Raw genomic sequence first — 12,789 nt, forward strand, 5'->3', positions numbered from 1 at the left:
GAAATCAAGACTAAAACTTACCTCTGCTGCAGAGGAGAAGTTCATTTAGAAATTACCAGCCTCAGAAATCATCAATCAACAAACCTCACCTCAGATTAGAGCCGTTATGAAGCTTTACAGATCATCATAAGTACATCTCAGATACATCTCAATATCACCTGTTCAAATGTTAGAGATTGTTGTATATTTCAGAATTGTTTACCAATGCAGAAAGTAATAAAAATCAGTACAGCCGAAATTCAGTTTGAAGCTTTGTGTGTTTGCGCAGGTAGTTAGTTCCTTTACAGGTTGATCACAACAAGTAGGCAGCGTCATCATCAGCTTTTAGATCATTCTTTGAACGTGTCACAGACATTGTAACAATGGCAAAAACGGGTCGAGCTCGTAGCTACTGAACAGTAGCAGAGCGTCCAGGGCTACAGGCACATACGATAGGCAGAAGTAAGGGCTGACAAAAGAATTGGAGCAGCGGCAGCTAAAAAGAGTGAGTTTATAAATTTTATGGGTTTTTTTTCAGTCAGCGAAAGCTGATTTGAAAGAGTCAAAGCACAATATCAATGCTGCCTTCTATACATATTATAAAACTGTACAGCTGGCACGTTTGTACATTGAAGATATTTGCAAAAAAACTTTTTTTGGGGTGTGGCTGTGTGCACGCACTTCTCCTACTAAACGAATTATAATAGGGTTTTCACAGGTGTATTTAGTTGAGCTTGTGGTAATATAATAAAAATATGCTTTTTTGAAATTTAATTGGAAAATGCCTGTTATATCATAAAAAATGGAATGAAAAAATCATTAGTTCTTCTCAAAATTCAACAGATTGCAGTGTGCATTTAAAAAATAATTATTAGTTATGAGTGTGCAATTGAAATCCACTTAATAAACGCGAAACTGCATTTACACACGCACTTCACAGTATCAGATAAAAATTTTAATTCATTCCAAAATTCAACAAATGTTGTTGTTGTAATATTTTTTAAAACACGCTTATGAGTGTGCAATTAAATTATAAAGTGGTGTGTATCTATAGTGTGATATATAGGTATGTGTGTGTGTGTGTGTTGTGCTGTTCGCTGTCGTTCACACAATATCAGCCGTGCTGATATTGACCACAACGGCACGCTACCGAACACCACAGGGACATTATTTGTCCTAGGAGGGAATGTTTTTGTGGATATCTGGACTGTATCTGGAACATATCTTCATCCACCTAACAACCATTAATCACTGGTGACGTCACATCGGGCACGTCACATTATTCAAAGGGGAATCGATACTGGCTCGCGAATCATACCTACACACACGCTTACTCACTATTAGTGAGAACGCGCACGAGAGGTGGTGATTTGGGACACAGCCATGATTCCCGGTTACAAGATGGCGGTCGTGGTGTTCGCGTAATAATAGCGAGAAACGCACTCGGCTAGCTTTTGTGTTAAAAAACTAAGTTTGGATAACGTTTAGCACTCCGTTGTGTTTGTAACGCGTGTACGTGTGTGAGCAGTGTCGGTCGTTCCCCTGTAAGGCATTAGAGCTGTTCTCCAGTCCCAGGAACATGTCGTTATTAAGTCGTGTGAAGTGTGAAAGTAGGGGTTGAGGAAGAAGGCAGGGTATTTTCGGGGAGGTTTCTGGTTAAAACATTCGGATTGAAGTATGTCGGATACGAGGCGGCGTGTCAAAGTGTACACGCTGAACGAGGAGCGGCAATGGGACGACCAGGGCACTGGGCACGTCTCATCCGCGTTTGTGGACCGCTTAAACGGGATCGCGCTGCTCGTGCGGGCCGAGGCGGACGGTAAGGCTAAAGCTATGCTAAGATAAGCTAAGATGAAACTATGCTAAGCTAATCTGCGCGAGCTCGGAAACTAAACTAGCGTATTAGCGCGAGGTACTGTTTTAACCATGAATATATATATATTTAATATAATAAAATAATATTTAAAATGTTTAAAAAATATGTTGTATGATAAAGTAAATAACTAAATAAAAAATATAAAAACAGCGCGATTTACGAAGCAACACGTAGCTTTCTAGCTAGCAAGCTAACGATTTTACCTCAGGACTTCTTTACCTCAGAATTATAATAATAATAATAATTATTATTATTATTTCTTCTGGACAATATTTTGTCTCTCTAAACACAAACAAAAATGAATAAATAAAACGAACAAGACAATTGTACAAAAAGCTTAACACAATATTTACTATTGTTAAAGTGTATAATATAAGTAATATATTTAACATTTACTTTTGTATTCTGATTTACTTTAGTGTGAATTTCTAAATTAAAGACTTAAAGTGGTAAATAGGATGGTGTTTTAAATAAGGTTAAATTACCTATTAGTACTATTCATTACATTCATAGCTGTATTAATAATAATAATTTATTATTATTATTATTATTATTATTATTGGTCTTTATTTGTTCCCACTAGAACCAAGAAAAAACATAAAGAAAAAAAACAAAAAAATCTTAAACACACTTTTTATTATTGTTAAGGTGTGTAATATAACTAATATTTAATATTTACATGTATATCCTGATATAGATTTATTCTGATTTAATTTAGTGCAAATTTATACATTAAAGCATTTATTTAATCAAACGTATATTTTGTTGCACAAAAATATACTCCTGTACCCATTAGTATGATGGTGAGTCAAAAAAATAATAATAATAATAATACTATCCACACTCTGTATCTGTTGTAGAATTTATTTGAATTAACTTTTAAAAAAGACAAATACATAATTTTTCCGACATGATCGTCTACAGGCTTTCATATTCCCTCATCAGATTAAACATGTTACGGCTGAGCTTGTTAATTCATTGCTTGTTCTTGACTTGTTTAGAAGTGAATCTTCATCCTCTTAGGGCTGAAACAGGGGAAAGTCAGATGGTGTGTGATAACTATAGGGAGGATGCTGTAACACCTCGAAACGAAGTCGATGCGGTGGGCAGAAATGTATGGACGTTTATCATCACGCGAGATCTTGACACACTGGGATGATGTCAGTCCTCTGCATTAAATCCGAAGTTTAGTCTTCAGCTCTTCAATAAGCGTCTCGCTGTAACGAGCACTGTTAACTGTCGAACCTTTTTCCAGATAATATTCCAACGGCCCTTAAGAATCCCAGAAAACTTCCGTTTCACCCTCTGGCATTTACTCTCAGGCTCGTAGTGATGAATCCGTGACTCGTCACCAGTAAATATTCTTTTTAAGAAACCTTCACCTTCCTTAGAGAAAGGTGTTAGAAAATTAACTGATGTAACACACCTGCATAATGAGACAGGAGGCTTGAACGGAAAAAGCTGATGCTGCGACAGAAGTTTTCGCCTTCGTCTAGTATATTGCTATCCCTACGAATCATTAATCACGATGTCTTGTAGCGCTTGGTGATATTTTTATAACAGCATTATATTGTAGCTGACTTGAAATTTAGTCCTTAAGTCTGTAATAAATTGACAAGGTGTTTTGTTTTTTCTAATCACTTTATCAACTAGTCACTTATTCCAAATCTAAACCACCTTCACAATGTTTGTTGTTTTAAACCTTTCTTCCTTCTTTTCGTCTTCCTCAGGATCGCTCTTACTGGAGTCCAAGATCAACCCCAACACGGCGTATCAGAAACAGCAAGTAAGTCATGTTCTCCCCGAGTGCTCCTTCACTGATTGTGTAGTAGTTTTATTGCCTTTCTAATTCACGTCACTCTCTTTTTTTTTTTTTTTTTTCTTTAAGGACACGCTTATCGTTTGGTCCGAGGCGGAAAACTACGACCTGGCGCTTAGTTTCCAGGAGAAAGCAGGCTGTGATGAAATCTGGGAGAAAATTTGTCAGGTAGAAGGTTCTCCGTGATCACATTATGAAGCGTAACTGCTGTTTGACACAATTATAGAAAGCTTTCAGTTTAATGTTGCTTAAATGTCAAAAACTTAAACACTGTCTCTCTGTGAAAAAAGCGCTGATTAACGTAAAATTCATCACGATATCGGCAGATCTTGGGATGTCGTCGATCAGCGTACCTCACTGAACATGCCACTTTGTGTTTCTTTGACTTTGTGCTACTATGCACGATTACCATGACGATCATATTTGTTTCACTCCATCATGGACACCTTAATAAAACCGTCTTGTTTCTTCAGGTTCAGGGCAAAGATCCGTCGGTGGAGATCACCCAGGACCCCATCGACGAGTCTGAGGAGGAGCGCTTCGAGGAGATCCCCGAGACGAGCCACATGGTGGAGCTCCCCGCCTGCGAGCTGGCGCACCTGGAGGAGATCGCTGACCTGGTGAACTCGGTCCTGTCGTCGCCGATCCGCAGGGAAAAGCTGGCGCTGGCGCTAGTGAGCGACAGCTACATGCAGAGGCTGCTACAGCTCTTCAGGACGTGCGAGGAGCTGGGCGAGCGTGAAGGCCTGCGGCAACTCTACGAGATCGTTCGCGGGGCACTGTTCCTGAACAAAGCAGCGCTCTTTGAGGTCATGTTCTCGGATGAGTGCATCATGGACGTGGTGGGCTGTCTGGAGTACGACCCGTCGCTCGTCCAGCCCAGGAGGCACCGCGACTTCCTCACCAATACCGCCCGCTTCAAGGAGGTCATCCCCATCACGGACTCGGAGCTCAGGCAGAAGATCCACCAGACCTACCGCGTGCAGTACATCCAGGACATCATCCTGCCCACGCCCTCTGTCTTCGAAGAGAACTTTCTCTCCACACTCACGTCTTTCATCTTCTTCAACAAGGTGGAGATCGTCAGCATGCTGCAGGTGAACTCTTTAAAAAAAAAAAAATTTTTATAATATCCAGGGAATATTATCACAATACTTTGAGATCATGTTTTTATAAATATCCATTCGAGTTATGAATTTTCACTGTTGCGAACAAGCAAAGTACCCTGCAGTGCATATACAATATTTTTAGTGTGTAAGTGAACGCATAAAATGTCCAATGTCGCAGTATTGTAACCGTGTGCGTGTCTGGGTTGGAGGTGCTTGAGAAATGAGTCGGCCTTGCTGGTTTCAATAATTCAGTCCATGAGCACGATGATAGAAAATGTCTGTCTTGATGGTAAATTTTAATTATAATTTTTTTTATTTTCAGCAAAAGAATTTACAGTCCAAAGCTGTGGAAAACAGCTCAGAGACAAAATGCAGTCAAAAAAGGGGATTCCCTTCGCGATTTAAAGGGGCAGAGATGACTGTTGCATTTAAAACGTGCGAGATTCATTTCCTTAGGCGTGTCTGTGGTGTCTATGGTTTTTGGCCAGATGATGGCAGTGTGGCGAAAGGGGATAGGGATTGTCGAGTGTGTGGGTATGCTTTACTTTGTATATTTGTTTAGACTCAATTTGTCGGACTTGGGAACAAATCCGACTGATGAATGTGCTCCCGGGACAGAGCTCAGTTGCAAGTTGTTAACTATCTTTAAAGTAAATTATTAAAAAAAAAAAAAAACAAAACTGTCAGTTTTTGAAGTCAGTGTGCCAATACACGAATTGCCTCCTGAAAGCAAGGTGACGCATGACTGAATTGATAAACTTGAAAATAATCGTAGATGAGCAAAGTTTTTTTTTTTTTTTTTTTTTTTTTAAACGTTTTATTCATGGAGCTTGGTACAAAATACGGACAGTGTCTGTTCTTATTTATGAGAAAGTCTTATGAATAAAATCGAACGGTTTCTGTTTCTCTGGACGTCTCTAGCAAGTGGTCTGCAACTTCCTGTTTTTTCCAGGTTGAAACAGGAAGTTTCTGACAAGGTGACGCAGAGGCCACATTCCCTCACTTATACTGCTGTGCTTGTTTTTGTTCATGTTGTGATACTGGACTTACACACTTGTAAAAGTGTAATTTTATCACCATGATGCGAATGAATGTGTATCATGCGATGGATCACGTCGCACTTGAATGGATGCGTGAGTTTTTAGTTAGTTGACGAAAAAGATAAACATCAGGACGAACCTGGTGATTAGCTACAGCATCAGTTGGATATTGTATTTGCTAAAGAGCATGTTGAAGTTCTAATCTGATTGTTTCATTTTTTTAAATTTTGTTTCTTTAGGAGGACGAGAAATTCCTGACTGAAGTGTTCGCTCAGCTCACAGACGAAGCTACAGACGACGGGAAAAGGAGAGAGCTGGTAGGAGCGCCTTCGTTTCCACTAAAATGCACTCGAGATGTAATCTCTAATCTAACCGATGTGTGTGTTGGTGTTCAGGTCAACTTCTTCAAAGAGTTCTGCGCTTTTTCGCAAACGCTCCAGCCGCAAAACAGAGATGCGTTCTTCAAGACGTTGGCCAATCTGGGGATTTTACCCGCGCTGGAGATCATCATGGTGAGTCTGTTATTATGATTATGATTATTATTTTTGCCTAAGGGAAGGGGGGGGCGGAGTCTAAACACTGACACGTCTTTGGTCAGTATAAGTCTGCCATGAGCGCTTTTGATTTAATTGTATTTTTCTTTGTGTTAAGGGGATGGACGACCTGCAGGTGAGAGCCGCGGCCACGGATATCTTCTCCTACCTGGTGGAGTTCAGTCCATCCATGGTGCGAGAGTTTGTGATGCAGGAGCCGCAGCAGGCCGAAGATGACGTAAGTACAAGCGGTGCTCTCTTGTGCAAGAGAGGCTAGATATGGAATTAGGCAGTGTTAAGAGTTTTTATTTATTTCTTTTTATAATTTTTTTTTCCCAAAATGAGAAATCACTGATCAGGGATGGAATCATTTAATGTTTTTTTTTTTTTTTTTTTTTTTTTGAGGAAGACTGGACTGGAAAATTGGCTGTAGAAGACAGGGAAGTTGAAAGAGAGAGAGGGAGAGAGAGAGATCTATAGGTGCCGCTGATGCAACTTGCAGAACTCCAACTAAAGGTGTAGAGCGATACCAAGAGGGAACATGTAGAGAAGATAGTGTGGAAGTGCCGAATAAAAGCAGACATAAAGTACCAGACACAAAATAGGGAAAGGAAACCCTTTTTTTTTTTTTTTTCATTTATTCATTTTTTTAAGGAAGGCTGGACTAGAAAATCGGCTTTAAGGGGGCAATGAGACCTACAGGTGGCTATCGGATTCCAACCGCCGTTCAATAGCAAGGACGACACTGGTACATTTCACGTTTGAGATTTATTTCCTTAGGTGCCGTTACAGTTTTTGGCCACATGATGGCAGTGTGGTGGAAGTGGACAGAGGTTTAGCTTAGTGGATTGGTGTGCTTTACATTGTATATTCATGTCAAAGGTGTAGAAGATGCACTTTGTCGGACTTAAGAATAAATCGGACTTACTCGATTGTAAGATCTGAGGATTAATCTGATCTAAAGTATGACCTAGACAAGTTAGTTGGTTAGCCGAGACTAGCTAGTAATGAGGACAGGAATCACCAGGAGCGACCCGATAACCGCGTGTCAATTTGATTTGTGTTTCTATTTTGTCTATTATAAGTTGTGTAATTATAACTGCAACATGAATTAATGAAAGGATTTTTTTATTTAAAAAAAATAAATAAAGCTGGGTCTGCACAGCTGTTTTACTTGTGTGTGTGTGTGTGTGTGTTTGTGTTTCTTACATTCAGGATGTTCTGCTGATCAACCTGGTGATAAAGCAGATGATCTGTGACTCAGATCCCGAGCTGGGCGGAGCCGTGCAGCTCATGGGGCTTCTCCGTACCCTCATTGACCCTGAGAACATGCTGGCTCCCACCAACGTGAGTAGTCCCGTCCTGTCAATCTCACCTCTCACCATGGAGGTCAGCAGCTATCCTCTAATTCGATACACCATTTAGTGAGAATAAAAAAATAAAAAAAAACGATTTCCTGTTTGAACCCTTTAGAAAACAGAGAAGACGGAGTTCCTCAGCTTTTTCTACAAGTACTGTATGCACGTCCTCACCGCGCCGCTGCTGGCCAACACGGCAGATGAGAGAAAAGGTGAGGTGTACCAGGGGCTGGTCACATTTTTTATTAATTAATTAATTAATTATTTTTTTATGCTTTTTCTTATTTAAAAAATGAAATAAGGTTTTAAAGTGTAGTAAATGTGTAAAACTTTTTTACACAAACTTTTTTACTCAAGTCTGATGTGTGTTTTAATGATTCATGAAAAAAAAAACATTAATGGAAAATAAAAAATAAAAATAAACCATTAGAGATTTCTGGACTTTGCATTTTTATATTATAGTATTTATATTTTTTATTAAATTAAGAGCTTAGTGTTTTCTCCTGGTTTGTTGAAAAGCATGCTTAACACAAAAATACCCATTCTGCACTAAACTTTAATTCTAGAAGTTTCATGAATCAAACCCCAAAATTGCCGTTTCATGTTTATAAGCAACAAAAAAGTCCTAATTGAGTTATTACAATTTGTTTGTCAATTATACTTTTTAAAAATTAATATATATTTTTTGTTTACATGTATCCGTATTTGAGGTGGTAAAATGTTGCAGTTCCTCTATAATCTCATTTTTTCACACATTAGCAGGCAGCATAGTGCCCTACGTGCTTGGAGCGAACTATTTGCGAAGTAATTTATACAAGATGCAGAATATATAACACTCATAAGCTACACAGATTTTTACTGTCTAGAGAAAATTCACCACAGAGGATCTCTTCTGTTCATCAAACATATTTTATTTGATTGTGATTCTTTTACTGCAGTGATAAGCACGTTTTATTTTGTTGACGCTTAAAAAGTTTTTAAACAAGTCTGCATCCTTGGGAATTTATTTCTGCTCAATGTAGGAATGTAACAAAGCTTTTTTTAATATATAAATATTCAGTCTTAAAGCGTAAATGTTGTGCTGTGTGATGATGTATTGGTGCTAAAATTCTGCTCTCTCTCTCGTTGAACAGATTTACCAGAAGGATCTACGAAAGTCAAGCCAGTCTGTCCAGGTAACATTTACGCCACACATTATATTTAAACATACCTAACTTTTTGCTTTCATTTCATTTAAAGCTTTGCTTTAAACTAATCCCTTTTTTTTTTTTTTTTATTCCAGACAACTTCCAGACGGCTCAGCTTCTCGCACTGATCCTGGAGCTGCTAACGTTCTGCGTCGAACACCACACCTACCACATAAAGAACTACATCATGAATAAGGACCTGCTGCGCAGAGTGCTGATGCTCATGAACTCCAAACACACCTTCCTCGCCCTCTGTGAGTCTCTGTTAAATGACCACAAAAAAACAGTTTAAATGTATTTCAGGGCGTGTCCTAACCTGTTCTGGTGTACGCGTGAAGGTGCCTTGCGGTTCATGAGGAGGATAATAGGACTGAAGGACGAGTATTATAACCGCTACATCATCAAAGGGAACCTGTTCGAGCCCGTCATTAACGCTCTGCTGGATAACGGGACGAGATATAATCTCCTCAACTCCGCCATCATCGAGCTCTTCGAGTTTATCAAAGTGGTGAGAATCTGAGCGGTCCCTTTTTTTTTTTTTTTTTTTCTTTTTTTTGGGGGGGTGAAAGGGCCTAAAGTTTGTGGGCTAATTAATTTTTCTCGTTTTCAGGAGGACATAAAATCACTCATCGCTCACATCGTGGACAATTTCTACAAAGCACTTGAGTCCATCGAGTACGTGCAGACGTTTAAAGGCCTAAAGGGTCGCTACGAGCAGGAAAAGAACAGACAGAGCCGAGGGCTCAGCAGGTCAGGTTTTTTTTTTTATATATATAAATAAAAATATTTATCCATACGAGATCGAATTTTGTGTCTCTGGAATATAAAATCTTTAGTGTTGTAATTAAAAGGCAAACTTTGACACAAAGACAAATATTACTGTAATTCCTGGAGTAATAATCGTGCTCTACTGTAAATACCCTAATCAAAGTGCATGTTAAATTGAAGTCCCAGTTCCTGCACAATCCTGAAATCTTAAAATTTTTAAATTATTATAATTTTTTTAAATTTGTTTTCTTGACAGGTATCGCCGTGAAGCACGGTCCGTCGAGGACGACGAGGAGATCTGGTTCAACGAAGAAGACGACGAAGATGAGGCGGACTCCGGGGTCGAGAAGAGAGTCGAGGAGGACTTTCCGGAAAGCTACGGAAAGTTCATGGGGGCCAAAAAAGGTACCGCACATATTCCTGTTGTGTCTGTCTATATACACAGAGTCAACCGAAAACATGTATACACACTTTAGGAAAAGAAAAACTTGTATAGAAAAACGATTTTGGCTGACTCTGTGTATTTGTTCCTTGAATTTTGTGGTTGCAGTTAAAGAAAGCGAGGACAAGGAGAACCTCCCGAAGCGGACGCAGACCGGCAGCTTCAAATTTACCTTCTCGCATTCTGCAGCGGCCGGCAACGGGAACAATGACAAACCGGCGCCGTCAGCGTCCCCCGCCAGTCCGAACGGCTCCTCGGCAAAAGGAGCGACGGTGGCCTCGACGCCGGTGGTAAAGGTGGGCGTGGCCTAAGTTTTTTGGAAATTGAGATCAAAGATTTTGTGCTCAGGTAGGGACAAATTATTAATATTTAAACGGATATAGATTTTATAACCAATTTCACATAGCTTTAGAAATGTTTAACGTGTCGCGACTTCAGTTCCTGCCGAACACGCTCAGTGACGGCATATTGTCATTATCACAGGTAAAACATTAAACTTAGTTTTTACACATCTCGTTAAAATTTGAGATCTTTTGAGCGAGAATTGGCGATGTTTGTTAGACTACTAAATGTCGTTTTTTTGGGAGGACGTCCTGTATTATTTATTTTGTTTTTCTCCCTACTACCTGATTAAGCTACACAGACCCCTGGGAAACCCCCTTTTGCAACCGATGACTGTAGAAAAAGATAGAAGGCGGCGAATTGAAATTCTAAACAGTCTAATGATTACTATTTCAGCTTGTTTCTCCTGGCGATATGGGTATCGCCAAACACACAACCCTTGGAACAAGTCCAGTTGACGAAAGGGGGGAAAGTCTAACTCTAAATAAACTTTACTCTGTGAAATGTCCAGACACGTGCTGGTAATCAAACACAATGTTTACTGTGTGTTCTGTTACGTTGTGTTCCGTTTGATCAGGAGACATGCTGTTTATTTGTGTGTGTGTGTGTGTGTGTGTGTGTATATTTAACACTGAGCTTGTGTTGTTGTTTTTTTCCATCATTCTCAGTTGGAAAATAACGGCATCCATTTAGTTTCCTTCTTAGATAAACATTTATTTTTTCTGCTTGATGCAAATTCAGAATTTAAATAAAAACAGCTTGACTGAACACCGTCGTTGGAAATGTAACGGTTTTGGATTTTCATGTTTTCCACATTGAAATCCACTTTCAACAAGTAAAAGTCTGGTGTAATACAATGATGTACCAAACTATTTAAAAATTATTATTTTTTTTGCTCGTTCTTTACAATTTTTTTCTAAGAATGAGGCCATTTGATGATTTTTTAATTTTTTTTCCTCTCTCTCTTTTTCTTTGCATCACTGTGGCTCAGGCGGGACTGGTCGGTCTCGTGGATTACCCCGACGATGAAGACGAGGAAGAAGATGACGAGGAGGACGACCTGGCTCCGCGGAAACGTCCGCGTCTGGGCTCGTAAAAACACACCAGCGATCCCACGGTGCCGAAGAGTCCTGGATTTAGTGGGGGTGGGGGGCAGCCTAGAGGATTAGGACACGACCTGAACTCTCCTGCTTTCACAGCACAACCATCAAGACACGAGCACCAGAGCAGCCGAGCCGTGACACGAGCGAGCCACTCGCGTCGTCCCTCTCCTGTCCTCTCTTTCTCTCTCTCTCTCTCTCTCTCTCTCTCTCTCTCTCTCTCTCTCTCTCTCTCTCTTCCCCTTCCCTCACGAAGTGAACAAGCCGAGCCGTACGAGCAGGAACGTCATCACGAAGCTGGAGCTTTTATTTCACCAGAGAGAGACGTTCAGCCTAGCAGGACTAGCTAATTAATAGACATAGAAGACTGATGGGTTGAGCCTGTATCGAGGGAGCAAGATTTAAATCAGTGTCAGGAGAGTAAGGGAAGACCAAATAAAAAAATAAAAAAAGAGAGACTAATACGCTCTGAGAAGCAGGACTCGGACGTTGTGTGTGTGCGTGCGTGTGTGTGTGTGTCCTTGACTTGAAACTAGAACCTCACGTTTATTTCATGAATTTATCACCAGTAGTTGTACAGCAGTACTATTTCCTTCTCCTTTTTAATTGTTTAATTCTTCAATTGTGTTTTTTTTCTTTTTTTTTATATAAAAGAATCTAAATGCCAGTGTATATTGTTCTCCCCCTCTTTTGGCACGCATTAACGCGGGGCGATCGTTTACCCTTTTATAATGAAATTTGTTTTATTTCTTTGGAGAAAACTTCAGTTGAAGTTGTGATGCTGATTTTAAAAAAACGTATATTAAACGTGTATTAAATTGCAGTAGAGTCATTTTGCAGACGATGGGAACATCTCTCTCTGTCTCGAGCAAGACATCTTTCTCCGAGGGTTTATGATCAGATGCAGTATAACACCAGCACACAGTGTTTTCTTTTCTTTTAATTTCGTTTTTCTATTCTTTTCTCCAAACAAAAAAATCAAGGCAGCTCCTGTCACTCCTTCAAGTTTTATAGTTTACAAGCACACGGGAATCTACAGATGTTTCACCAGCTGGAAAGGTCATCCGAGGTCAACCAGGAACCCCCTCCCACCCTCCGGCGTCATCTAACACGACCGACATGCACTCTAGATTAAGGAGAAAAGGCTTCGGTTTGCTTTCTTTTCTTCGTGAATTTTCTTTTGTTTTATGTGATTATGATTTTTTTTTTTTTGATTAAAATTGGCCTTTAAAGCAA

The 12,789-nt window shown here is 39.7% G+C and overlaps 1 protein-coding gene across 1 annotated transcript; it reads left to right on the plus strand.

Annotated features, from left to right (window-relative positions):
- The first annotated feature begins 1,345 nt into the window (after positions 1 to 1,345).
- On the plus strand, positions 1,346 to 12,789 carry LOC128508668 (serine/threonine-protein phosphatase 4 regulatory subunit 3-like). The gene is made up of 16 exons (XM_053480095.1): positions 1,346 to 1,798; positions 3,586 to 3,641; positions 3,744 to 3,842; positions 4,148 to 4,771; positions 6,063 to 6,140; positions 6,219 to 6,335; positions 6,475 to 6,594; positions 7,572 to 7,703; positions 7,830 to 7,926; positions 8,848 to 8,889; positions 8,997 to 9,155; positions 9,240 to 9,409; positions 9,512 to 9,651; positions 9,926 to 10,074; positions 10,220 to 10,407; positions 11,445 to 12,789. Exons 1-16 carry the CDS (start codon positions 1,657 to 1,659, stop codon positions 11,547 to 11,549), a joined length of 2,418 nt encoding a protein of 805 aa, XP_053336070.1. The 5' UTR covers positions 1,346 to 1,656; the 3' UTR covers positions 11,550 to 12,789.

This window comes from Clarias gariepinus, chromosome 20 (genome assembly GCF_024256425.1).
Source record: "Clarias gariepinus isolate MV-2021 ecotype Netherlands chromosome 20, CGAR_prim_01v2, whole genome shotgun sequence".
NCBI lineage: Eukaryota > Metazoa > Chordata > Actinopteri > Siluriformes > Clariidae > Clarias > Clarias gariepinus.